The 27,077-nt window shown below is 42.2% G+C and overlaps 1 protein-coding gene across 13 annotated transcripts in view; it reads right to left on the bottom strand.

Annotated features, from left to right (window-relative positions):
* Ask1 (apoptotic signal-regulating kinase 1) overlaps nt 1–27,077 on the bottom strand; it is a 123,393-nt gene that overhangs the window by 54,595 nt on the left and 41,721 nt on the right. For all 13 annotated transcript variants that reach the window (XM_075695525.1, XM_075695524.1, XM_075695520.1 and 10 more), the window contains 13 exons: nt 24,954–25,041; nt 22,047–22,118; nt 21,774–21,943; nt 20,568–20,751; nt 15,800–16,061; nt 13,564–13,667; nt 12,557–12,695; nt 10,706–10,767; nt 10,511–10,576; nt 8,843–8,943; nt 5,015–5,083; nt 2,248–2,306; nt 787–859 (listed from right to left, as the gene is read on the bottom strand). In XM_075695525.1, coding sequence (XP_075551640.1) covers nt 787–859; nt 2,248–2,306; nt 5,015–5,083; nt 8,843–8,943; nt 10,511–10,576; nt 10,706–10,767; nt 12,557–12,695; nt 13,564–13,667; nt 15,800–16,061; nt 20,568–20,751; nt 21,774–21,943; nt 22,047–22,118; nt 24,954–25,041 — 1,449 coding nt within the window. The remainder of the gene's footprint in view (nt 1–786; nt 860–2,247; nt 2,307–5,014; nt 5,084–8,842; nt 8,944–10,510; nt 10,577–10,705; nt 10,768–12,556; nt 12,696–13,563; nt 13,668–15,799; nt 16,062–20,567; nt 20,752–21,773; nt 21,944–22,046; nt 22,119–24,953; nt 25,042–27,077) is intronic.

Genomic DNA, 27,077 nt, shown 5'->3' with positions numbered 1-27,077 from the left:
GCGGCCAGAAAACGTATCATATGATCCCAGTTTGGTGGTGTATTGAAAATAGGTGCCGAAATATCACGTTTCCTGCGCTGGCATGCACAAACCGGTACAGAAGAAGTGAAGCTGTATTGAGTTATTTTTGTGTTCTCGACCGCAAACGTTGGCGCCAGGAAATCGTACATAATGCGATCGTATCAATGAGGTTCTACTGTACCTCCAGGTCACAAATGGTGTGCGCATCATCAGCATGACATGGCATTCTTGACAAAGTTGTAGTGAGTGCAATGTTTTCAAGAAAGGAAGCTCTAGACATATAGCAAATATTGTCTTGGAACAAGACATTTCTCAAAGGGTGCAAACATTTTTTCAAGGGTAGCAAAATTGTCTGTAATTCTCAACAAACTCTATGATGCCACAAGCTATACCGAAAAACACCAAGAACTACAGAAGACACCCACACCGCACGAACAATACCTACAGCTTTGCTTTTACAACAACCATGCTACTGGCTCTATATACTTACTTCTCTTCCTGGCAAATGGATCAGAACTCTAAAAAAAGCCTGCACAGCAGGAGACTCATTCCACAGCACTTTTTGCCCAACAGCAACCGCAGCAAAGAAAGAAAAAAAAGCCACAAGCAAATGCACAAGCCAGCATAAAAAGCACTTAGCCCAAATCATAAGCACCACGTGGAAACAAGGTGTTGTTGCAAACCTGGGTGTAACAACAAACAAAGGCAATACGAATACATGTGCAGTAATGGAAATGTTTCAAGTGCAAGCAAAGAGACACTGACCCATCCTCCCCAGTGCTGGCAAACCGAGACATCCGTTCTGGCTTGTCCATCTTGTGCACTCGATCGGCCGGAACTGCAGTAGAATACACAGGTCATGCATCTACCATTTCGGACGATACATAGCAGTTTACAGAAGATGAGGAAAGGCCAACTGCAACCAAATCTTAACTTGGCGAGAATTCATTACTCAATCACACCTCATTATAACAAAGTCTACGAAAATACCTGTGTTAGATCCGATATTCCCCGCATGAGCTGCTATTTTGCATTAAGGTGTGACTTCACGTCAGTGCCACGAACGTTGCCATGAAGCCACGCTTCCAGGCGAAATTTACCATGTAATCTGCACCCTGACTTTACAAAGCTTTTTATATTTCTGGTGAGTTTTATGCAAAAAAAATACGGTACACACAAATGCTCTACTAAATACATACATAACAACATACATACAAAAGCTGGGCTTCTTACACAGTCCGAAATTTTATTTCAATTGACCTTTAGCGATACTAGTGTCATGCAGGCACATCTTTATGGCTATTGAGTTGGACTTCAAGATCAAGGTAACTGCTAGATGGAAAACTTGATGGCTATTGATATGTTTTAATAATTTGACATTGTTGCAAGTGACACTTCTGCACTCTTGAAAGTGACCAAACCTGAAATTATCCAAAGTAATTAAAAAGTGCACTTTTTACTACTGCATACGTAGTGTCTTTATTGTCACTAAAACAGTCTAAAATTTTCAATCAAGTCGTCGCATTTGCTTGACAGCCCTACCAACACTGAGGCTGATGGCTGCCACATTTTTGTCATGGCAGAGAACCCTCACTTGTTGGCGCTAAGGCCATCCAACTTTGAAAGTAGTTTCTTGCTGCTGTTGCTTATCAAATGCATAATTTTTTTCAAAGCATGCTGTGAGAAAAACGAGCTTATGATCAGTCTGGAATCAGTTTCAAAACATACAAGTTTTATGCGTGTAAGTGCAAAAGTAACAGTAAAGCACCTTGTAAATGACGAAACTGTCAAATTATGTTATTTCAATGCTCATTGGGCTTGCTTGTATTCAGCCTAACTCATACAATGAATTGAATAAAAAGAAAGGGCCAGATTTCATTCAAATATTTCATCATTATTATTTCTTGAAATAACCCACAACAGTCTGCTGCAAATATTGCTGAAATGAAATGCTTGCAATGGAATCAAATAAGGTGCATGTATAGAAAGTTAAACGCCATTTTAGCATACATAAATTTCAAGAACTAATCTGCAGCAGAGAGTGCAGATTCTGCTGCACTCGAATACATCCATCATGACTGTATCCTAAAGAGTATCCAGTGCAATATCACAAGTGTGTGATTAGCCGAGAGTGAAGGCTTTCGGTACATCAGGAACAGTTTGTCTTATGTCGGTAGTCTGTGGCCTGTACCTAGTCCTTAGCAGAGCAAGATAACAGGACATCACCTGATATGCTTCGGCTGAAGTCAGGTGCGGCAGGCCGTGCTTTTTTTTTCCTCCCGCCGCTGAGAAAAAAAAACAAGAAACGTTGAGTGTGTAGCAGGGGACAGACCAGTATACATTCTTTTTCTAGCTTTACTAGAAAAGAAAGCTCCATCAACTGTGTTGATGGTACGGAGGCTAGTTGGTATGGATGCATTGATGCAAACTGCATGACAAGACAGGACACAAGAGGAAAGAAGGCGACAGACAGGCACTGTTTTACTTACAACTGAGTTTATTGAAACTGCACTCTTCTGTCAACTACCTCCCTTGTACCCGCCGTGGTTGCTCAGTGGCTATGGTGTTGGGCTGCTGAGCACAAAGTAGCGGGATTGAATACCGGCCACGGCAGCCACATTTCGACGGAAGCGAAATGCGAAAACACCCGTGTACATAGATTTAGGTGCACGCTAAAGAACCTCGGGTGGTAGAAATTTCCGGAGTCCTCCACTACGGCGTGCCTCATAATCAGAAAGTGATTTTGGCACGTAAAACCCCATAATTTAATTTAATTTACCTCCCTTGTGTCCAGTCTTGTTGCACAGTTTATACAGAAGAAAAGCTCCATGCAGACACCGCTACTCCTTGCTACCACAACTACCATACCTGCCAGTCTATTTATTTATTTACTCTAAAGGCTTACAAGCATTAGAAAGAGGAGCAGGGGAAAAAAAGAAGCATAAGGAAGAAGAATAGCATGGAAAGTCCCGTCGCCATCGCGTGTCTTGGAGCCTGAAGAAGATTGGCACACTAGAAAGTGCTGTCGCCATCGCATGTTGTGCGGCCAGTTTGCTGATCTAGCTGAGCGATCGTTGTGGCCGCTGTGTTTCTGGTTGATGCTTGACAAGTCCAGTGAACGTCGTCACAAAAGAAATAAAATCACAGGCAATTACAGCAGAGAGCAAGCACAATAGTATTCGTTAACAAGGGCAGTCCTGAAAGCGGTGGCGACAGTGACCAATGTGACAGAAATAGGCAGACAGTTTCACTCAGTGCTAGCTTTTGAGATAAAAGAATCAGCATATAAGTTGGTGTGGCTGCAAGAAAATGCCAACTTTGAACATGTGGTCACTGTGGACTGAAGTATATGATGGTGGGCAGAAGAGAGTGTCTCGTTTCAGAGAGTTGGATTAAGGTGGTATATACTGTAAAAGAAAAAAAGACAGAGATGTAAAAAAAAAGAAAAGGAATACGTAGTATCGTTCAACGTATAGTAGATTAGGTAGGTTGAGATTTTCTTTCTTTTTTTTTTTAAGCCAAGCTGTTAGCCTCACGTTGGCCGGGAGATTTCAGTCCGTACTCACCAAAAAAGGAACAGCAGCTGGAAAAGAGCTTTTTTTAGTTTCCGTGTAACAAAATTACATTTTCTCGTATATTCAAATTACTATCTGATGCTATCACATCTGCAGGTTTTGTATAAGTTGTAGTTTACAAATTTTGTGACACATTCTACTTTGAGAAATTGAATTCGTTTAATAATGCACTTGCGCCAGGCGGAGGGCCTACTAGAATGAGGCTGTATGCTGCACTCCCACACACCTGAGTGGGTGCGTGACAAATGTGTGTACGTTACTATCCCTAATGCGTGGGCACTCTGCCCGTTGCATCTGTCATACAGCATATGCTACGACCGACATTATGGCAATCTGTTCTGGAATCGTAATGGAATCATGCTATGGAGTTGACATTGTGGCAAACACTGTTAAAAAAATTAGAGTGATGTTTAACTTTGCGAACACGGGTTATATGCAAGCATACAGGCTTGCATATACACAAGCACAAACAGGAAGAGCACAAACACAAACAGGAAGCACAAACAGGAAGAGGATGAACGCAGTCGCAGATGCTAGATTGATCACGACGGTGTGACGCCTTGTGGTGGTGGCGCTTGTGTAATCTCGGCAACAGCTTCGCTGTACATCTAGTTTTACAAGGTGGAATGGAGGTGGATATTTTTTTTCTTTTCATTTGGCTGACGCTGGAAGCACAGGAATAGTTGAGAGCAAATGAAACAATTTTGTATTGCTTCAATACTGTTTATAAGTGAAAACATTCCCCTTCACGGAGGGCGGCATCTACCAGTGATCTCCAGTTACACCTGTAATGCATAAGCTGACCACATCCTGACAATTTTCTAACTACATAATTCCAGCTAATACTACACCACTCTCAAGAGTTTGTGTTTTTCCTTATCGCTGATTCTGATCCTGCTACAGAAACTATCTGGTTGTGGCATTTAGCTGCAGAGCACAAGGACCCAAGGCACAGCAGGTCCACGGGGTTTCGATCCCCAGCCGCAGCAGCTGCATTTTGACGGGGGCAAAATGCAAATACGCCTGTGTTCTCAGATTTATGTGCACTTTAAGGAAACCCCACTTCAACTTCAACTTAATTTTTTTTTTTTTTGTAAACACTAGAAATGGCTGTAAAAATTATTCCTGAGCCCTCCACTAGTGTCCCTCATTACTCACTGTTCACTTTCAGCTAATTAATTGGTTTTAGTTTTTTCCCTCTCAATACTACAAATATAGTTTTATCTTTTAGTACTGGTATGGCTATTACACAAGTCTAAAAAGTAATCTGGACCTAGTATGTTACTTCATAAAAAGAAGTCACGTTGAAACGTCAAAAAAAAAAAAAAAGTTAGCAACCAAGCATCAATTCATGAAGACAAGTCCAACTAATTCAGACAAGGCAAGAATGGCAATAGGAGACACCAGGACAGACTCACTCGGTTATGAAAGGGTCTTCCAAAAGTTCAGCAGCAGTGGCTCGCTTGGCAGGGTCAGGTTCAAAGCACCTATGCAGCAGAGATGTGCAAGTCATTCATGGGTACCACCCTCTGTCATTTAAGGTTCGTTTTAATGTTTGTGCTTTCCACACTCTGCTGCTCCATAAGCCATCAAGAATCTTAAAGATTGTGTAGATTAAAGAAATGTTGACTCTAAGAGCAGCTGGAGATGTCAGCCTGGTTGGAGGCCTGGCATGTTATGCAGGTGCTGATCAAGAAAGATCCGATATGAACCACTACCATACAAGGTTCAGGTACATCTTGTATCAAGAAATGATATTACAAATGATATGTGATCATAAATACAAACAAACTGCACTTACATGCACACCCCACCTACATACTCAATTTCAGAAAAACCAAGTTTCGTAGATGTGTGCAGGGTGCAGATTGCGCTTCTTGATGGGCCTAGGATGTCCCATAGCTCTAGGCTGCCTGTCTCTGTGACAGCAACAGCTGCAGGCATACTGAACATACTGCGAGCCCTCTGGAACATTGCGCACACCTAAGCGTGAATCTCTCCACAGAAGTTTGTGCTTAGTGTAGCTTGCGCAGGCTGCATTGCGCTTGATCTGGTTAATGTATGATGAGTCGTGTATCAAGGCCCTGTGGCACATGGTAGTCTAAAGACTGATCAGTTTTATAAAGGGGTTTCTAGTGAAGGCTCATATCATACCAGAGGGACAAGAAGTCAGAACCCTCTCTCTCTTTTTTTTCATTCCTGTGTGAAGTTGTGTAAAGTGCGAGCATTTAATGGAGACACAGAAACAAGAAGAAACAAAGACAAGCATTGTATGTTGCCGCTGGGAGGGACACTGTTGACAGGGACTTTCCAGTAGCATTCATAGCATCACTGTTGATAAAATTAGGCGGCTGTTATAGGCTAATGCTGCCGTAGCTTCTTAACAGTCATCATCATGTCTTGCCAACAATAAAGTAATATGTGTACACAACCTAAAGAAAAAGAGAAGGCACCTCATTTGATAATGAACCTAAAATCTGTGAAAACCTATTCTCCGACCAAATGCACCATAAATGAAGTGAGGGTGCTAAGAAGAGCACTACATTAAGAGGAAATGTTTTTACGAGCACTACGGTGCACAATGAAACAGTAAACCAGCACTTAGGTGAATTAGGCTAATCTGGTGAAAGAAAAACTTGAAACACAAGATAGAAAAGAAGAGGAAGCCAGCCAAAGCTGCAGTTCTCCAAGGAAGATTGTTTGGTGCCACTGCGAGTGCTTTCTGCACCCAATACTGCGTGAAAAAGCCTTAGTCTTCTTGTATGCAATAATGTGCTAGCTACAGCTGCCACTGCTTCGCGTTTTCAGCCGAAATTCAAAATTTTGACAGTTACTGCAATGAATGTCCGCAGAGAGCTGCACTACAAAGTATTAAACTCCTGTCTAGGTCTGAAGCATACGTGGAGTGTCCAGTCACAGTACGAGCACCCAGAAGCCTAATAAGTTTACTGGCAGGCCTTCAGAGTTTTAGAAAGACCCCCGCTCTTTTCTTGCCTTTAAACATCCCCTCGACAGTCTGCGTTTTTTCATCTTACCGCTTTTCTAGCCTTCTAAAACAAAAAAAAAGTGGTTTTTCTTCGCTTCTTGGTGCAGGGCGTGGGTGTGTGCGTATAGTTAAGGAATGTGTACTAGACCTCGTTAATGACTCCTATACGAGACACGCATGGCGGTCGAAACAAGGACTGAAATCCCCACAGTAATGCCAGAAAGAGCTCTGAACGGCTACCACTATGCTTATTAGTGGTCTAGGTGCCCGTAGCCGAAGATCACATGTGCGCGCCTGTATAATTAAGAAACAGGTGCTATGTCCTGTGACAGTGACCCCTTTCCATTCTTGATATGCTTCACCACAATAAATTAGGTATGCTTCACATCATTACACAGCTGTACTGCAGCAAAGCTGACAAGTCAAGTTCGAATTATCTGGCGAAGGCAAATATTGAGATCGAAATAACGCAAGTTTAGGCCCACAGATAGTATTGGCGCTCAGTATTAAATCAATAAAGCATTGAATTATGTGGAGCTGAATTAACGGAAGTCTACTGTATCAAGCTTACAACTCCGTATCTAAGCAATGAAAAATTATTTCAGAATTCTAAAAACTGTATTTAATAATATGTCTAAGGTAGACAAAATTTATATATTATACATCCTTGTGAAATATATTATTACTAATTTCTGATTAAGACTTTTGCAAAACTCCTCTAAACATCGCAACAAATCCACTTAAGCTGTAAATTAATATAGAGTTAAACCTTAATACAATTAAACCTCGATATAAAGAAGTTGGAAAAACCGGCAATTTGTTTTGTTATATCATAATTTAGTTACACTGAAATTCAACCTTTTATACAAACATGTACACAGTTGCTGATGAATTTTCTTTCACACAGAAGGGGCTGCAAAGTTTTCTGAATTACCGGGCAATCGGAAAACACAAATCTGAGTCAGCAAAAACTACATTTTGCTGAATCTGAGAGTCGATGACAAAAGATACAGTTTCACGCCGTGTCGATGATAACTTCACATCGGCAGCGCGAAGAGAAGCCAGACGCACTTTTGTGTCCACTCTGCTGCCGCGGCCGATAGTGTCGCCCACAGCGGGACGATGCTATCAAGAAAAGCGCAAGCGGGGAACAAATGCGTCATCTGCCTCTTGCTTCAACGTGTCTCCAAAACTCAAGATCACACAACCTCCAGTACTAGCACAGGAAGAAGGCGCACATGATGCCATGCCACTTCGGCATGGCCTCTCTCTACACATGCAGCAGATTACCACAGGGAGCGCAGGGCTGTGTATGCGCTCAGCTGCGATGACGGCCATTGTGCAGCTACCGCCACACTAGAAAAGGAGACCCACACTAACCAGGCCCCCGCTTCCAACCCCCCTCTCGTGCGCTTAATCATGTTACTGCGAGCTCGATCCCTTTCCCCTTGCTTGCATGGGGAGACAGCACTCTAGCCACTATCCTTCTCGGCTCAACACACTTTCACTCGCACTCAAAGCATACAGTGCACGGGGTGTGGTAGAACCTTATTGCACTTAAACTTTGTATGGGACATCACAATGCTCCGCTCTGGCAGATGCTATTGGTTGCGCAGCACACGATTTGAGAGGTGCGGTCGCAAGCTTGTAATTCAACCACTTGACAATCTGCATCCATGGAAGTTTCCTTTTATTGTCTCAGTATTCCTTCGCAGCGACAGCGAAATTTCATTATATTGAAATCGTGCATAAGCACTCTTTGTTATATATTGAGGTTCTAAATACACGGTGTTCTACAGACAAGTCATAAAATTAATTGCTTATTTATAGCAAGAATTTCATTATATTGAAGTTCATTATATCAAGGTTTAACTGTACCAAACTTAACCACTTTAGATGCTCTGATGGATGCAGTCAACTGTATGGTGATATCTGTTTTTAGTGCCGAGCTACAAATATGTAAACTTTGTACTTCTATCTTTTTCAATCGTGCACATTTTTCATAATATTTATAAAATGATTCAGGTCCTAAATTGAAATTGTGCTTCGTACAGTCATTACAGTTTAGTTTTCTTTCTCCAACAACAAATTTCGTTCAAATCAGCCCAGGAATTACCCCAGAAAAGCATTTCTGCATTTTACATGTAGCTGAATAGGCGGCACTGGAGTTTGGCTCGAGCTAAAGCTTGCTCTTAACCTAAGGCACGGTGTAAATGTGGGCACGAATGTCTCTCACATCCCTGCTCTTTCACAGTCTTACCTTTTTATGAACTTCTGGGCTTTCTCTGACAAGGATGCTGGGATTTCGGGGTGAATCTTGAAACAGCCCACTTTAAACATGGCTGCCTGTGGCGTGCCAAGCTGAAACAAGAACAAGGGGGTCTTCTGCAAAATTGCATTCTTTTGCAGCACGGTGTGAGCTTAAACTCTGAGCTTACTCAAGGAGCTTGCCCCCGGCAAGCTTATTACATGAAGCACGATAGAAAAAATTTTCTGGAGACGCAGGGAATGATGTGTGAACCCTCTATGCTACCTTGTTTCTGGCAATTTAAGCGCTCCTTTCTTAATATTTGTGCTCCATTTTAGCTGTTAAGAACTCGCAATGCGGAACACTGATGTCTGCATAGATACCAGACTTCTGACTGTTCTCATTTTCAAATTTTATCCTCTCTAGTCAGCCAGCAGCTGTTACTTACAACAGGGCATGAGCTTTCGTGATCTTCATTAACTACAAGTTATCTTTGTTTCTCTCAGCCTCTCTCTTAGCTCCATTCATTAAAAAAGTACAAACCCCGTTTGAGCGAAACCGAACACTCCCAGGACTCACCTTGCACATGTATACAACTACCCATGAATGCAGATAGGAGGGTGGCTGCCATGGTTAAGTCACAAAGCACTGCACGCATAATGCAGGTTTGGATCACGTCTGTGGAAAGTTCTTTTTTTCATCCAATTTTATTTCCCTTTGGGTTATTTCAACATCTCAATTAAATACAACAATAAGCTTCCCCTATGCTGTACCTGGCTTCATTATCCGTTTCTTTGCAAGGTTGTGACTAACAAAAAAATCAAGCCTCTCAGATCCCATTATTCTAACTCACTCGAAACGATTCGGCTGTATACAATAAATGCTTTTATATGAACTATGTCGGAATTACTTATTTAACAACACACTTTTCCGTACATTTTGGAGGCACTGTCCGTGTCCGAGAAATGAACTGGCGACCGTAGTTTTCATGCGACAGTCTTTGATGCCCGATAGATTTGCTAGGCTTACAAGTCCAGTTAGCTTGGTTACAGAGTAGCTAATGTTGTTCAAAAGGCTCACACATGCCCAAGACAAATGGGACTAATGGAGTTCTGGTATCTTCAGCCAGCCACGTTTGAATATACAATCGCTTAAACAGGGTTTCCTATGACTAGCATTGGAAGCACTGCTGTCTTCAGGCAACAATGTCCCTCGTACTGTGCGAAGACAGCATGCTTGGCACTGTACTACCAGGAATGCTGTTGCCGGCAGGACCCAATGCATGATGTGCTAATCATGCAAAATCTCATCAACGTTACTGTACATTTAATACCTTGCTGGTGCTCAAGGTCACTATCACAGAAAATGAAAACTATTATGCTCTACCTCCCATCACAGAAACTTTTCTCACGGCCTATTGCTATCAGAATGCAGCAAATATTGCCAGTAATATAAGCTCGCAACCTAATGACGCTAAGAAAAATAACACCAAAGTTGTTCAGCAACTGCAACGCGCCACAGTTTCACAGTTCATACCACTCTGACATCTGACAAATAGGCAAACTTGAGCACTCAAAGAAAGGCTCAAGTCAAAGGAGCCTTCAGCGCAAAGGCCTGGAATTCTAGTGCTCCCTAATACGTCCACTAGGTTTCCCCATTCCCGTTCAAGCAGGAACAGACCTCAATGAAGGGAGTCTTGCCAGTGGCCATCTCCACGACCGTGCAGCCCAGAGACCAGATGTCAGCCTGCACAGAGTAGGGACAGCCAGAACATCAGCAAAACGGCGTGTGATCCCAAAGAGAGACAGAAACTTTCGCATTTCATTAAGAAGCGCTAAGTACGGCTGCAAGTTCTGTACGTGACAGCGTACTCACCGGTGCCCCATAACCCCGCTGGCCATTGTCGATCACTTCAGGTGCCATGTACTGGAAGGTCCCTGGGCAAGAGTGAATGACATGAATGGCTATTAGAAATTACTGAATTCACATGCATCATCCCTGCTACCCTACCGTGAAACCAACACTTGTACAGCGTGCAAATCTATTGTCTAATTCCCTTTTTCATTACAAAGTCCCCAAGCTGGAGATGGGCTCTGAAGAATGGCACCGCAAAAGGCTGTAGAAAAATTTGGCAACTTGTAATGCATAAACACACACCAACATCTTGGCACAGAGGATTTTCTAGCATTCCATTCCGCCCGAATGCCATCATAACTGGAAATTCTGCTGAGACTGCACTCATCAGGAGCAGAATGCAACAGGTACTGCCCCACCACGAAGGACACGTGACACAGGAAGACTTGGTTTCAACGCTCAACTACACAGAAACCAACTAGAAGCACATTTATTTTGATGTACTAAAAAATGATACACTGGTAGAAGTAGCATGTGCCAATCACCCCCACTACAATCACTCCCTGTTGATCTCCTTTATATATCGGCCATAAAAAGGCTTGTGTGATACTAAAACAATACACCACACTTCGCACCCAAAAGAAACATCCAGCTTCTGATCCCTATTAAATGTCTGAGCTGCTAAAAGGTCACGTGACCAGGAGGCCAAGTCGGCAGCCTGAGCAACGAACTTGTTGCAAATCCTGGCATTACTACGAAACCATGATACAGGTGTTGGCAGCAGCATTATGCAGCACAGGAGTGCACAGACCCACCGCAATTATTTATTAGGTCTTTCTCTAATTGCTTCACTTTCCGTTTACTTGCAGTTCATTTTTGGTATGCACTGGCCATGAGTTGACAATGTAAGCACTGCATTAACCCCCTTGAGGGTCAATGACGTAAATATACGGCGCCGCTTTTAAAAAAAGCGTTTAAATCACGTTTAAAAATCGTGCCAATTTCCTAACTTCTTCTTTTCTATCATGTGCTGCCACTATGTGGGAATACAGGTAATTTTTCTTTTTTTCGCGCCTCCCTCTCTCGGTTTTCGTTGCATGGTTTGTTTTAGAGCTAGTTTGCTCCCGCACGTCAATGCACTCGCGCATTGGCACGCGCGGGCGGGCAGGCGGCGGTTTGGGTTTTGTTCTGCGGGCGATTTTGGCTTCTTGCGCTTGCAAGAAGCTGGCTATCTCATGACTAATCGCTCAAAGGGCTACCGCTTGTTTCTCACTCGTTTAGTGCTCACAACGGTGCGCATAGGAAGGATGCCGCAGTGCATGCATTTCCGTTGCTTCTCTTTTTTTTTTTTGGACACTCGTGAGAACTAGTTGCCTCTGGTTGGCTATAAGATGAAGATTAGCGGAAGTCTGTCACACGTTTTGCTTTTTTGACGGGCACACAACCAAACAGTTTTCTTGCAGGCGTGCACCTACGCAGTTCGATTACGCTATGGACCTAAATATTAGTGTAAGAGCAGGAACAGGTTAGAGCTGCGAAATATTCTCGTGTGTGCATTTTCAAAGCCTTGAACTATGTGCATAACAATGCATCAAATTTTTAATTTTTATAAGTTTATATTATTTTTTATTGTTGTTATACACGAATGAAGAGTATTCATATACCAACGCAAAATATTTTTTTCTCACCTTACGGTCACCCTAGAAAAATTACGGTAAATTTTTTTCGAAATAAGCCCCTAAGAAGAATTGGAATCTGCAATAAAACAAAATCGACCCTGGGCGGTCGCATATGGCGAAAAAAAAATCGACCCTCAAAGGGTTAACCTTCACAGTGAATGCTGTCAGGCCACCTCTTTGTATTGAAACCAACCTGTGAATGTGCCTGTGACCATGTTCATCCCAGCAAGGCGCTTCGAGGTGCCGAAGTCAGTAATCTTGATGCCACCGCTGTATGTATTCACAAGCACGTTGTCACCTTTGATGTCACGGTGTACTATCCGCTGGTCATGCTAAGATCACAGAAATAGAGAGAAATGCCCAAGTTTCAACCGTAAGCGAGTATGCAGAAAATAGACAGGCATTTAATATCCAGTTGTCATGCATTCAAAAAGGCTTATGTCAGATCTGTGCCGGTGAATTTGTTTATTCCCATCTCAGTTGATTGTACAACCAACTTGTAGCACACTGTTGGAACACAACCCACAGAAAACAAATTCGGATATTCAGGCTCTTTTGGTCATCGTGATCAGTCAATTTAGGCTTATTAATGAAGAAGGGCTTCTAAAGATCTCCCTTCACACATCTCCTGCAAAGAACAAACCAAACATGTATGCTCGCAAATTTCCTGATAAATGATCGCTCCACCTAATCCTCTGCAACCCTTTGACTACATGTTCTTGGCCCTCATCCTGTTAGTTTGCCTTATGCCTTACGTGATGTGTCAAACTTCCTTAAGTATCTAGAATATAATCTTAAGCAGACTTTCATCCACCAATGTATGACTACATCAGTCATACTGCCATTTTCTTGTGTATTAATATTAATCCTGACATTTACCTTTGCTTACCACAAAGTCTTAACCTGCTTTTAAAGTGCATCTGTTAGCCTCAAAGCTTCAGCCTCACAAGTTAGTAACAGCAGAATGATGTAACGACTGAAAGGTGTTTGCAACACTGTTATATAATTATACGTAGGATAAAATGGCAAAACATGCAAGATAATTTTGCATAAAGAATTGAACAGTCAACAAAAACACAGAGTGGCTATCTCCTCGCATGCCTCTTCTACCTCAACCTTCTCCACCAACTGAAAAAAATGAACAGCAAAAATGCAAAAGCAATAACAAAACAACAGTGATACGAAGAGTGGCAGCCTCACCAGGTACTTGAGTCCTTCCAAGATCTGTTTGGTGTAGAAGGCAATAGCCGGCTCGTTGTTGTTCAAAGGACCCCACTTGGAGCGCAGCAGCTGTGACAGGCTCCCTGCACATTAAGCCAGCACAGACTGGGAGATCACATTTGCAAGGGCTATCGCCTGTGTGAATGACTCTGTTGTGCAACCTGTGGGTATGCTTTCAGTCGACCAAAACACAATCACACAATGAGGATAAACAGGGTGACAAAGATAAAGCACTGTTTGTCTTATCTTTGCGTGCTGGTCTAGTGAAACTGCGCATTACCAACATACCCAATCATATACTGCATTTACTCGCATAATGATCACACTTTCTTGACGAAAAAAATCGACCCAAATTCAGGGGTGCGATCGTTACGAGGGTCAAATTTCCCATGAAAAGATGACAACAGGTCAACAAACAGGCGGCTGCCACTGTAACAGTGCGGGACACCAAAACAAAAATGGCGGCCGGCAGGGCAAGCCGAACGCGCTGAAAGGGATTTTTTTCTTCTCGTGAGTACATTAAGTTCATTGAATCAGTTTCTTCTGTATCAGTAATGAATAATATCGTTAATATCGGCAAGTTTGAGACAATAACGTAGCCATGTCCCCTTTGAGGGAAGAGAAATGGGGATGGGCGCACTTAGTTGCCAGTGACATAGAAACACATGGCGGGCATGCTGCAGAAACTGCGCCATTTGTCTTCACTACTATCCTAATACGGCATGTTTCCACTAAGGATGGGTGAATATCTTAGCTGTGTTACAAGTGTCGACGTATAAATAAGCTACACTTCTAACGTATCAGTGTAAACGTGGCTACTATCGTTGACACTTGCAATTTGTTGCATGCCCACGAGTGCAGGCGAGAAGAATCAAAAGGCGCCTCTTTTGTAATTGTTGTTGACCACAACCATTATAAAGCCTACAAATAATAAAGCCAAGGCGCGTTTGGTTTTAGCTTGTTTTTTTCATGGAGGTACGGAAAGTGATGAAAATGGGGCATCTGCTTAAGAATCTTTGGTGAGTGCAGACCGCTTGGTATGTCTTGAAAAGTCGTTCGCATAGCATTCGACAGCATTCGACAGATGGTAAGCGCGTTCATCATTAGCTAGACTTGGCACACGACATATCGCTGCGGCAAGTTCAGGGTGCGATCATTACACGGGAAAGAAAAAAAAATCGAATTTTGACGACAAAATTCAGGGGTGCGATCATTACACGAGTGCGATCATTATGCAAGTAAATACGGTATTCTTTCAAGCCGCAGGCACACTAAGCTCAGAAGACTTATAATGAAACAACTGCAATCTTTTAACATTCTTCTTGCCCACTGTCACTGGCTGGCTTACACTGTGATTAGAATCGAAATTCCACTGCGACGGGTGATAAGTGAACAAAATAGAAAGAAAAAAGTCCTCACAAAATACGGCTTCAAACTTACCAACCATTGTTTTTGTTATCTATACTTTTTTTTCCCTCTTACCATTGGCTCAAGTTTGTGTTAAATTTTTTGATATTCGATTCAAACTTTGGCTTTTTTTCTCATTTCAATTCTATATTTGCTTCGAAATCTACTATTCAGTATTTGTGCACCCTTACAATTTAGTCAAAAGTTTGACATAAGTTCATTTAGAATGGTAGCATGATAACAAAGAATTGTTTCTCCTTTCTATGTTTGTTTGCTGAACGGCACGTGAGCAATTAGAAGGTCGTATGATAAGACACAACTCAGAGTCGCATTTGACAACGGGAACACATGGAACGCCAGCAGGTCTTCAGAATGCCTTCCCTTGAGATGTCATAGGATGGAGAACACCGCTTTTAATTCTACTAGTAACCTTGTTCGGGCACTCGTTCACCGATAATTTGTGGCAAGTCGTCTTCAGTTAATTCTCCATTCTGTCGCCATTCGAGCGGATGCCTGTCGTCCGTGTCATGATAGATGTGACAACAGACTGCATGTGGCAAGCAACCTATACTGAGTTATCAAGGAATCCGCACGGGTTCCGAAATGTCTCTTTGTTCTTCACCTTGACTTGGTTAGCGACTGCAACTTCTTTATCATCATGATAAATTAGTAGACAAAAATTTCTACCATGGCCCTATTAATTTACAACAGCCTTTGGTGCATGATATTGTGACAATTCTGTCACTAGGGAAGAAATTTCTGCAGAAAGAGTGATCAAGCAAGCTTGCGACCTGCTGTTGGAGCTCACCTCCAGGCACGCGCTCCATGCATATCTTGACAAATCCACCCTCGCTGATGGATCCGTAGTAGCGGACTATCTTGCGGTGGTGCAACTGGGCATGCAGCTTGATCTCTTCATGCAGAGGCTGAACTTCGCCCAGGTTCTCCTCTGGGATCTCTTTGATGGCAATCTTCACCTGGGTGGTCAGGTCACGCGCTGCGTACACCACACCATACGTGCCCTTGCCAAGGATGATGCGTCGACCCTGGTCGTCTGTCTCGTACTCGAACTGCATTGAAGGAAAGAACAAGGGGAAGAATAACACTGATAATGATGCGGAGGTGGTTTGCCAACTTCAAAGTCAACACTGTTGATATCAGAAAGCGCATTGTGCCATGCACGAGTTTGAGCTTTTTTGAAGCAAAGCACTCCCTACCTGAGCTACCGGTACATTTAAGCTTGGCATTTCTGCCCCTTGCCAGATACTACCTTTGTTCAAGGCCCCTGATGGGGCCTTGAACAAAAATCCCGAACAAGCTTGGACAAGAGGCTTCACACACATAATAACTAAGGGAGTGCAAATACCGAATAGAAGATTTTGAATCGAATATTGAATCAAATCAAACCTAGAAAAAACAAAGGCCAAATATCGAATACAATATCGAAGATCAGAACATTTGCACAAAATTTAGTGCATGAAAAGTTTCTGAAGAAAATAAGGTGCTGCATGCCTGGATGTCTCCAAGCATTATGCAACAAGAATGTAGCAAGCTATCAGTAACTTAATCAGCTGCACAGAAATTAAGATATCCAGTAGAGACTACTCTCCTAAAGCAGACATCAAATTAGCATACCAGCACAGATTACAACTCAGCTTTAGTATACACGAAGGTCGGGAAAATATTTTTTTATTCATAGAATTTCTGTTGAATAGAATTAAGTGCATTTTTTTCCTCAGAAACTAAAGAATCAGAGACATTCTGTTGTACTCAATACCAATGAAGTTTTCAGCTTAATAGTGGATTTGTGTTTTGCGGCACTTCTTTATTTATTGCACAGAATGTTTTGCTTTTCACTTTTTCTCCAAAATACAGAGGGGGCTGTCCCAACTTTATGGCAGGTGGGTTATCATGTGGCCAATCTGCACAATAGACGAAAGGACGGTGCATCACATGACTCAATCACCGCTTCGCGCGTAGTCGGCGCCGATGGTAAAGAGCAGGCGCTGTCCGCACCATTTCATTGTCAGGTTTGGCATGATTCGACAACTGTCAAGGATTCTGAAATCTGAAGAGTCACGGTACATTTGTGCGACACACGAAATTAGTGCCACATGTCTGCAGAGCATGCAACGTGTGACACTGTGCGGGTCTCCATCAAATATATTAAGTATTTGAAAAATCAAACATATGATACTCGATTTACGAATCAAATTATTCAAAACAGTCACTATTTGATTTCATTCGGTGATATTCGAGTATTTGCACACCCCTAATAATAACATTGTTGTTGGAACACCAACATCACCTTGTTTCTAAATTAATAATGGGAAAATGAGGCATCCACCCAATCGTAGCAATTGGTACAAAAAAAACTCATACGGGTTCCTCGAAAGAAAAGATTTGCAGTTGAAGAAAAATTTGTCCTGGTCTGGGACCAGTCCTTTTTTTTTTTCTTCAACTGCGAAGCTTTTCTTTCGAGGAACCCGTATGGATTTCCTTTGTAGCAATTGCTACGATTGGGTGGATATCTCATTTTTCCTTTCTTAATTACTTCCCTCCACCTTACGGGTTTCCGCAGAACTATAACGTCAACACCTTGTGTTCGTTTATTTCGCTAGGTGGTGACTAGCAGGACTTCTGCATTAAACTGTACTCACTGCTATACACTGTGCACCGCAGTGGAAATGGTATCAGTTTTCCCAATGAGCTATTACTATACAGAAGAAATTTTTTTTATTTATGTAAGCATTGTCATAATGCTGCAACTTATGATATTTGTGTCGTGGTCAAATGATGACCTTAGGAAACAGTTATTTTTGAGACCGAATCGAATATGAATTGAATAGTGTCAGAAGTGAATCGAATATCAAATACTTTTCGAATAGTTTTCAAATAATGAATAGCCATTACCACAATTCATGGAGCGTTATTATCGTTATACTTTGCTTTCATTCATAGTCATATCATTTATGATATCGCTTCTTAGGGTAATACTTATCATTGCCATCTTTCCTCTATTCAGCACATTCAAAATCAGGCTATCCACATTATAACGCGAAGCCATTTTTTCTCTAACACCTCTTCCCAACTATGTATAAGCTGCATTCTTCAAGTTACTGATTTGTTTAACTATCATTTAGCGATATTATTTTTCAAATTACTAACTCACAGTTCTTACAACTTCGTTAGTTCTGATCCCCTTTTTAATCCTACTAATACAAGGTTTGCAGCACAAGGAAATTTCCTGTTGCGTTTATGTCATACTAATTACGGAAAGATGGCTTCCTCCTTTTGCGTGCTTAAACTTTTGAAATCTACCATATTCGATTAAGTTGTCACCTACCTTGCACTTTTTCTAATACAAACTCAAGAATTATTTGTTATCTGATTGATTTCCTATAACGTTGTTTTGCTAATTAGCAGCTGTGTAATTACCACTGATTGTGCATCTTTCCTCTTGCTTTTGTTTTTTATGTGTGTCATCACTCAGTTTCTTGGTTATATTTTGCTTATTTCGTATTTTGTTTCTCTGCTCTGTATTCTGCTTTATTTTTTTTTATATAATTTCTAATAGAAGGGTGCCAGTGCAGTCTCTGACTTTGGGACCCTAGTTTGTATACTATTTCTTGTAACCAATTGTTATGAACGAATAATAAACTGAAGCTGAATTAATATAAAACAATGTTTACATCCCAGTATACTTAAGGTTCGCAAGTTTTTGTAATTGCATAGTATAAAATGAAGCATTGTTAAATAAAAAAGCACAAATGGGGCATTAGGAGCAAACAAGTAGTTTCTTTGCATGCACAAGGTTCTTCAGAGAGGGCAAATGTTAGCTGTACAGCCTGTGAAGTGTGGCTACCCAAGTGACATAGCCTGATCCGCCATGCAAGTTCTCGAGCTTTATGTCTATATTAAGCCTGCTGGGATGAAAACAACTGTTCTTTTGCCTCAATTTTATGTTTTTTTAACGCAGTTGACGCTCAGAAACATTAGAAAAGTATTGGAAAAATATTCGCATTCACGAATAGTGACTACTCGATTCGAAAACCGAATTAAATAGGACACTATTCAATAATGAATTGAATAGGACACTATTCAATTCATTATTTGAAAATTTTGAATAATCGCACATCCCTATTAGGAAACGGTGCGTAAGAGGTTAACTATTTCACAGCTCAATTTATTTCAGTTTGAATTTTGAAATTTTAAAGCTTACCAAAGTACATGGCCAGTTAGTATTCAATTCAAACTTGAAGATCAAATATCTACAAACTTACACGATTTCTTTGTACAACATTACATGTTGGACATCAGTGGTTGTATCAGCTGGATGGGCATCAATAACATACTCACCATTCTGACAAGCATGGCACTGGATATTGCATCATATATAAGTAACAGTAGTATGCTGAAAGTGATTGTTCAAGTAATGTGCCACTAGTTCCAAAAAGATATCACACAGTAAAACCTTGTTAATTTGAAAAATCAAATAATTCAGACTCGTACTCTGATCCCAGCAGGCGTATGCACTGTTTAATGCAATCAAACTCTCGTTAATTCTGACATATTTGGCAGTACATCGGTTACATAGATTCGGAACACTCTCGGACCTCAGCGAGTGCGGAGCACCTCAAATGTGTGACGCAAAAGAGCCAAAACGGCGTTAGCAACCTACCGAAATGAGGTGGCAGAGTCTACATTGCCATTGTCATCAGCTGACTCATACGTGAATGACAGCAACGCCCCGTGCCTCTTTGTGTCTTGAAAGCCTTTATTCTTGCGTCGGCCACTTGCCTTCATAACTTCATAGTCGCTGACCATGATGGCGTCGACAGCGACCACGATTTCGCCTGCAGTGGTTGCAGCAAACAGTAGTTTCGTCTTGACTCGGTGTGCGCGTCGGCTGTGTGCCTTCAAAACGACATAGTGGCCACCCATCAGTGCATCGATAGCGACCATATAGCGACTTCGGTTTCGGCCGCAGTTGGAGCAAATAGTAATTTCATTTTGATTGGTGCGTGCTTCGGCCATGTGTCTTCAGAATTACAAGGTCACCATTCATGATTGCGTTGACAGCAGCCAAAGTTTGGTCCGCAGCACTTGTGGCAAACAGTAGTTTCGTTTTGACCCAATGCGAAGCTGTCAAGGATGAAAAGCGCTGGCTACAAGGCAATAAGCAGACGATCTGTTGGTGACCAGCTCACTGCTGAAAAAATAATAGGGATGTGCACGTGGTAGTGAAAAGCGTGCCTCAGATGAAGAGACACGCCGTGGTCTCGCTGTGAGGAAGTCACGAGGCCTTTGTCTCTGAGAGCTCCAATCAGTCACGAGATGACGACAATTGTAGCTTCCGCACTGCTTTTGCGCAAAATAGAAACAGGATGTACTGCTTTATTTAGCAGATAAAAGTGCGTTGATGCAGAAGCATTTGTTTATTGTTTTCGTGATACCCTCGATAATTTGGCATTCGGTTATTATGGACTTTTTTTTCAGTCTCACGTAATCCAAATTAACAAGGTCTTACTGAACTAGCATAGCAACACGACGTCGCGCTGTGACATTTTACACACCTGAATGCACCCAGAGCCATCATCGAGGTCAATATCCATGACCACTCCTTCCTGGTTTGCTGTCATGGTTAGGACGAGGTCGTAGAAGCGGTTCTTGAGTGCCGCTGTTGGGAAATACATCTGGAAGTCGTCCGAGTTCTGGTGCACATACAGGAACAGGCACCGCTCATCACGCTTGTATTGGCTGAAGTGGAGAGGTCATTACGTGGAAAGCCCACTGTCAGTCCTGCAGCTCTCACACTGACCTAACAGCAGTGTTAGCCCACAGCAAAATCGTAAGTCATCATTGCGAGTTTAAAAATACCATATTAAGTGCTGAGATGCAAAAGAAACAACAGGTGTGGCTGTACCAGACCTGTGCACCGAAAGTTTCTATTAACTCTCACGATGGTACACCACCTGCTTCTTTTTAGTTAAAACAAAATTTTAAGAACATTACTTGTGGCAATACTTATAAGTGTGGCAGACTTGGCTAGTTGGTATTTCATTAGGTTGCAAGGGTGTACAGCTTGAAGTAGTAACAAGCGAACAAAATTAGACAGGGACGAACGCTGCGAGAACACTATTCCACCATTTAAAAGGGATTTCCAGAAGAGGTGAAACTTATCTTCATGAGAAATTGCAATTTTGCATAGACGATTAAGAGAGATTCACCAACTCTTTAATATTCGTATTAGGGCACACGCTGCAAGTGCAAAATTGAAGCCAAGCAGCAATGAAGTCCATCCCTTCACTGCTGCTTTGCAGAAATCTTGACACTACCACCACTTCTGAGATATCTGTCTGCAAAGTGCGCTACGAAATGCATTATTAGCATTCCAGTCAATAGCTTCCCAAAAGCATTCCTCTAGCAGTTTGGGACGATCTTGATTGGAAAACTAATGCATTTACTAATTGATGTGTCATCTCAAAGACGATGACGACGAAGCATATCTGCCAGTTGCACAGGCATTTAGGCACGAACACACCTCCCGCAACGAATGCTTACCAGCATTTGTTCTAACGTATGAGTGACTGCCTGGTGCTATGCTACTTATTCCTTGCATTTAATATATCGTCGGCAGCCACCGACGGCTGTGCAGGCATAACACTAACATAAACAGCTTTCTCCTATCCCAGCAGCACAAGCAAAAGTTAAGCTGCAAATTTCATCATTTCCCTGTCGGCAAATTGCATCTCAGAGACACTCAAGCATGGCTCCCTCACCTAATACTACGAATGGAGGAAGCGTTGAAGAGCCACTCATGAATCCTGCGGCAATTTCCCCTGAGTGTGTCAATGCAGAGGTTTCGGATCTCGAGGGATTTCTCCTCAGCACCCATGTTCACGGTCACATAGCTCGGCATCAGCACTTTAGTCGGTTCCAATATCAGAATCTGGAAAAGATAGAGAAAAGCAGTGTGTGCGTGACACGGATGTAAAGCATGACATAAATGTGTGCTTGTGAGGCCACTAATGCGATGTCTGCCAAAAACTTACGGGAAATCGTATGGTGTTCTCCATGTCAGATGAATAAGCAGTGACGAAGAAATCCACCCAAAAGTCAAACACCTGTGCATGTTAAACAGAAAACGCATAAGTATATTGAAACTCGAACTAGGAACTAAACAATGCAATCACAAGCAATGTTAAAGGTGAACCGCTAGTGTAGTAAGCAGCAATAGCACCCTAAAGCACACCAAGATATAAACTCTGAAGAGTAAGCACAATAATTAGATGGGATGAATGGAAAACACAAAGAAAATAAAATAATGATATGTTGCAGCTCGAAATGGAAACAAAGATGGGGCTACTAGTGAACATAGTCTGCCATCCAAAACGATGTATGACATAACTACAGTTTCAGGAGAGTGCTGTTCCATGTCATGCCTTTCTTTCATGCAAGGTGCGAGAAGGGAACCCTTATGTGATTGGATAATCAAGGATTCTAATGACTGCACCTGTTAATGCCACACTGCATTGACATGAAAGAGAACACTTATGCTTTCAAGCAGTTATTACGGTAAACATGCAAGTCCAACTCTCACTGCAGTTCTTGTATTGAAGGATTCCATGGATACACCTTATTTCTATTTAAGCGCAGAAACATAAAAAAGGCAGCAGACTTTAGCAGCTCCACCGGCTCCAAGCTCAATTACACTTACAGCAGCTACCATATTTTTCTGCATATAACTCGCAACCACGTATAACCCGCACCGCCAATTATAACTGCACGGAAAGACAGAAAAAAAGAAAGAAAAAAATAGGTGTGTAATTAGCAGAAATAACTGCATACAACAACACTCAAATCTTTGCAAAAACAGCCTCCATTTGCGTGTGCACGACTTATCCATATCGTATCTTTGGCGAGAGGCTCAGTTCCCCCATTCTTTGGCGATGCTCACAAAGCTGGATTCACATGCCTAACGTTATCGCAGCTGAATCAGTCATGTGATATGTGACATGAATCGGATCACTTTGCAGCTAGCATTAACACGACAGCAGATGACATCGCGGACAGAACAGCTATTGCGGGGCAATGGCAATGAAGCAAACGTAACCGTGCTGAGATTCCTAAGGGTGATTTGGCTCACCGTCGTATCGCCGCATCGCGACACACTTCACCTAGACTGAGGGAGTGCCCGAGGAATGGGTGATGAGAATTTGTCAGCACCACGTGCGCTATTTGCTAGCTACTAAACACAAAATGGCAACCATCACAAGGAGGAGAAAGGGCAACCATGAAAGAAGGAAGAAGGGAGCTTCAACACCCTTGGATGGGAAGAGAGTGGTGTTCTCTAGGAAATAATGAAACTTTCAATGGCAGAAAACCTTGCCTCGCGGCTTCACAGCAGAGCACATTGCACTGCTGTGAAGCATTTTTACATATAATCTGCACCCCGACGTTACTATTAAACTTCTAGAAGTTTCAGTACAGGTTATATGCACAAAAATATCGTACTCCTTAAACTATCAGCAGACAGCCACCCTTGCGAAAAATTCCTACAATCCTGTGTAAACACTCCCAGCTGTGTACAATAATGAAACGTAAAGAAAATGGCTGCATGACAATGACAACAATGGCATGACTCCTTCTACTATTGCCAGGCTGCCACCTCAGTGCAAGGTTCTTGAAATCGTGTGTAAGCTTCCCCAACTGTACACAATAGCGAAAGCATGATCAAAACAATGGTAATGATGGCATGACGGTGACAACCATAGCATGAAAACTGTGACGATGACAGCATAACGACGACAGTAGCATGACAATGTCGTCAACAATGATGATGACAGTGGCACAGTGACGACAACGAGACGACTGCATGACGATAAAGTGCTGGCACCAGAAAATGTTGCATGTGGGATCTGTATCCTACATTAAACAAATGATGCATGAATAAGGGCACAACTACAAATACCGCAGTGCAAGGGAACCTACTGGACGGACGGACAAAGCAAATCCATTTTCGGGTTGGTAAATGGCGTCACAGCAAAATTGCTGCCTTAAGCTCAAAACTGTTGAGTATGTATTAAGAGAATAGCAACTGCACAAGGCACTCCCCATTGATGAAGCGCACACATTCTATTGGACATGGCAGCACGAAAAGCTTAAGACTACCAGAAAGAGACTGTGGTGTATCAATTAAAGTGATACAGAACGAGGCTCGCCATTTAGCAAGGAAGCAGGTCATGGTGGTTACAAACTTCAAGGCAAGCACCGACTGGACGACGCTCTTCATGCAGTCAAGTGTGATCATCGTCCAATCTCAGGAGGCAAGATTAAAATGTTACTGGTGGAACTATGGCACACATGGATCTTAGAGTCGTAGAGCATGATTTGTGATGAGAAGTTTTTCAAAAGTTTCAAGCCAACTGGCATCTCAAACACATTTGACTCCACAGAGTGCTCCCTGTTATGGGTCAACGGTATTGAAGTTGAAGCAGCCAAAGAGGCGACTGGACATGCAGATTCCTCGTGCACAGACTCTGATTCGGAACGAGTGTTTTCAACGTGACAAATTAAAAAACTCGGCTTGTGCCCATAACTTCCGTCTATATTCGATATTTTGGTAACTGGTCGTCGCAGACAATCTTGCTGTACCACAGATTAGTGGTGGCCGCAGAAAATAATTTGCTTAAAATTTTACCTGGCATAGCATATGCCCCGCTTAACTTTGCATTGATTTTCTTTTTAAAAGAAGTGCGTTCATTATGCAAGTAAATGCGATAGTGTACATGAGCAGCATGCGAAACCTCCTGAAAGCTTGGGAGCGGCAGCAAGAGAGAGTGAGGGAGAAAGGGGAGCCTTGTGCACTTGTCTGTGTCTATTACTTTTAACCCGAAACCGTTTTCAGCCCCACACCAACTAGCCCGACAGGTGATGTTGCTAACGGAAAAGGAGCTCACCTGCTCTTCAGCACTGCACTCCACGTCCTCGGGCCTTTTCCGGAACCGGCTGATGAGCTTGATGTTGCCAAACGTCGACTTCAAATACCTGCAGAAAGTACCACAAGGAACATCAAAAGCAGCGTTTCAAAGACAAGCACGGATATATGCAAAATTTTGCTCCGAGAATACATGACCCAAAAATAAAGCCTGCAGCAAATGGGCCACATAATTTCAGTGGCAAAGAACTGCAGATGGCGACTCAGAAGGAGGGCTTAATGTCACTCAGGGCAGAGTTAGCTGGACCAACAATGATGAAGATGGGAAGACGGTGGCTGCATAACACTCGTGCCCTCCACACAGCAAAAACAGTGGGTGACTCATGACAAAGCTACAGACACATTCAAGCACACACTATAAATGCTGTGGCCTCTCACACCTGCCATGACAACATAATATGAATCAAGACTGCTAATTGGGCTAGTTGTAATGTTCGATTCATGGATATGCTACTTCACAACAAACGCAAGGAACAAAGAAAAGACATGCACAACACAGCACTCAGAACAACATGCACAAAAGACATGCATAAGACAGAAGGGAAGTGTCATGCACTTCCCTTCTTCATCCCTTGTGTTTGCGCTTAAGTATTGTATCCATGAATACAACCTAACATGAGTGATGACAGGTGCTGACAACATCATTACAAGTGGGAGAAAAAAAAAACAACAGCTATCACGGTGCAAGCTGTTGGAGCACTATTATGCATGAAAGCTGAGTATTTAGCATCTGGACAATGAATGCCCTCTAAGCCAGTGTTCAGGTCTCAAACTGTGGTTCACAGTATCCCAGTCATCCTTGAGAGAGCTTCAAAGCCTCTTTTGTGACCACTGTAGAGGTTATCTGTTGGTGGACACCAGCTATTAAAACTATGGTCAAGGCACCTGGCCAGGCATGTATGACAAACTGTACAGATCTGCTGTCCGCATCAATCAACAATGAACTGATTCATGGCTGCGCTCATGGCTGCTAATTAGGCTTGTCCAAGATTTTTTAATATTAAATCGAACATTATGCTATTCAATATGTAAAAAAAACTCTTGCCTTTGCTTCGAGTTGTCGACACATTCGACTTCGCTCTGCCATCTGCTAGCTGCCTGGTTAGCTCAGATGGCAGAGCGGCTGCCCTGGAAAGGCGATGGTCCCGGGTTCGAGTCCCGGACCAGGACGAAATTTTCTTTGAGTGTGAGGCTTTTCTTTCGAGGAACCCGTATGGGTTTCCTTTGAGCAATTGCTACGAATGGGTGGATGTCTGATTTTCCCTTTATTAATTACTTATCTCCACCTTGCGGGTTTCCGCAGAACTACTACATCATTATGCTATTCAATATTTGCTTCGAGCTGAAGCAAATATTCGAAATTTTTTTTTCAGAACAATGAATACAGTAGAATTCCATTAATTCGACTCCTGTTAACTGGATTTTTCAGTTAATTCGAACCCAGACTTAAATTAGCCTTCACCAGATAATTCGAACTTGAACAGTCAGCACGCATGCACTTGACCCCATAGTGACGTCGAACGTGGCAGCATCTGTCTCCACAGACCTTATGGTGCAGTGAATGTATTTGAACACGGTCATCGCTCATCGAAAATGCCCATTTACACATTGCCCTCGGAAGATTTTCAAGCAATAACCATAGCTCACAATGTCTGATTATGGTATTTACCAGATTTTAACATGTGCCTTTTCTTTAAAAGGAATTTGGGCTGAAATTTGAATGTGCAGTGCAAATGGCAGTGATGGAAGCAACTGGCAGTCATGGTCTTTTGGAGCAGCTTTCAGAGCAAGAAAATCGCAGTTTGGAGCAGAAATATATGATTTTGGAGCAGAAAAAGTTGCTGCTTGGGGCAAGAAAAGAGTGTGTAGGAGCACTAACTTACTGCTCCTGTGCAAAAAGGGAACTCTGTATAAGTTGGTACTTTCTGAAACATTGCACATTCAATATTGTATCATACCAAGAAACAAGTATGTTTCTTCAAATTGCTGTTTCATCTTATTTTTATTATATAGAAAGGTGAAGATAAACATAAATTTAACCCTCCTTCAAAGTTATTTCTGCATTTCAATAAAGAGTTATTCACCC

This window comes from Dermacentor variabilis, chromosome 6, assembly GCF_050947875.1.
Source record: "Dermacentor variabilis isolate Ectoservices chromosome 6, ASM5094787v1, whole genome shotgun sequence".
In the NCBI taxonomy this organism is placed as follows: Eukaryota; Metazoa; Arthropoda; class Arachnida; order Ixodida; family Ixodidae; genus Dermacentor; species Dermacentor variabilis.
The sequence above is the reverse complement of the archived record's forward strand: the minus strand, read 5'-3'. Positions and strand labels throughout refer to the sequence as shown.